This window comes from Monoraphidium neglectum (assembly GCF_000611645.1).
Source record: "Monoraphidium neglectum strain SAG 48.87 unplaced genomic scaffold scaffold00831, whole genome shotgun sequence".
Classification (NCBI taxonomy): domain Eukaryota; kingdom Viridiplantae; phylum Chlorophyta; class Chlorophyceae; order Sphaeropleales; family Selenastraceae; genus Monoraphidium; species Monoraphidium neglectum.
In genome coordinates, this window is record NW_014012797.1 from 14,499 (window position 1) to 15,723 (window position 1,225).

Consider the following 1,225-nt stretch of genomic DNA (forward strand, 5'->3'; position numbering starts at 1 on the left):
CCCGCCAGTGTCGGGCGGCGGCTCCCCGTGCGACAGCCCGGGCGGGGCGCCGCCGGGGCCCGGGCGCGGGGCGGGGTGGGGGGCGAGGCTGAAGGAGTCAAAGGCGCTGGGGTTCCTTGGGGGTGCCTTGGCGTCTGGCGGGGTGGTGGTGGGGGTGCAGAGTGTGAAAACACGTATACACTGCGATGCATCGCATGCATGACAGAAATCAAGGCCGAGGTGATGCGGCCGGTCACACAATGTGTGTATGAAGGTCGTCCAAGAGCGCCGGTGAGGACGTCCACTTGACGTTTGCATCAGTACAACCGGCATTTTGGGAAGGTGAGGGGGCGGGGTGGGGCGAGCAGCGTCGGGTAGCGCCGCCGACCCCGGCATGCCCTCCGCAGGGCGCCGGGGGGCCAGGCCCGGGCGGGCCCCCGCCTCCTGGTCAAGGGCGCGTGATTCGCCTGCGACTCACTGTCTTGGCACACCACCACCAGCGGCAACAGCAGCGGGGCCGCGGCCGCCTCCTCCACCTCGCCGCCGGCGCGCGGCTTCCCCGAGCCCTCGCTGCCGCTGCCGCCGCTCAGCCCCGCCAGGTCCCCCACACTCGGCGCGTCCTGCAGCCCGGCCTGCGCCTCCTCCGCCTGCGCGGCCGCCGCCGCTGCGGCTGCCGCCGCGGCCGCGTCGGCGGCGGCCGTCGACGCGGCGCCGCGGCCGTCTTCCGGCTTGTGCGGCACGAAGGGGCAGTCCGGGCCCAGCGCCAGCTGCTGCCTCAGGGCTTGGTCTTGGGCGTTGATCCTATTGGCGATGAACAGGTCCTCGCCGGTCACGAGGGGGGCCGAGGTCGCAGACAGCAGAGGGGTCTGGCGCGCGCACGGGCGCATGTGCATGTGAGTGTGTGTGTGTGTATGTGTGTATTGGTGGGAGGGTGCTTGCGTACACTTGCGCATGTACGCACGTGCGTGCAGGCGCGAGGTTGAAGGTGACATGGGGTGCGTGTGCGGCAGGGCAACAGGGTCGCAGGGGCAGTAGACGACTCGCGCCTGAGGGCGCAGCACCAGTGAATGGGCTTAAAAATGAACTGAGGTGGGTCCGGTGAGGTCAGAGGGTGCGGCCCAGCCCCCGCGCCACTCGGCTGGGGCTAACCCACCGTAACGCCCTCCGTGGCACCAGGCCCCGTCTCCACCGAGCGGCGGTGAGGCTTGGCCGCGTGGTGGTTCCGCATGCTGCCGCGCCGCGACAG

At 71.2% G+C, this 1,225-nt stretch overlaps 1 protein-coding gene across 1 annotated transcript; it reads right to left on the reverse strand.

The window, feature by feature from the left end:
* Positions 1-97: 97 nt before the first annotated feature.
* MNEG_5522 (hypothetical protein) lies at positions 98-1,207 on the reverse strand (the record flags this gene model as incomplete). Its single annotated transcript, XM_014046003.1, has 3 exons — positions 98-126; positions 458-845; positions 1,133-1,207. 3 exons carry the CDS (start codon positions 1,205-1,207, stop codon positions 98-100), a joined length of 492 nt encoding a protein of 163 aa, XP_013901457.1.
* Positions 1,208-1,225: the final 18 nt, after the last annotated feature.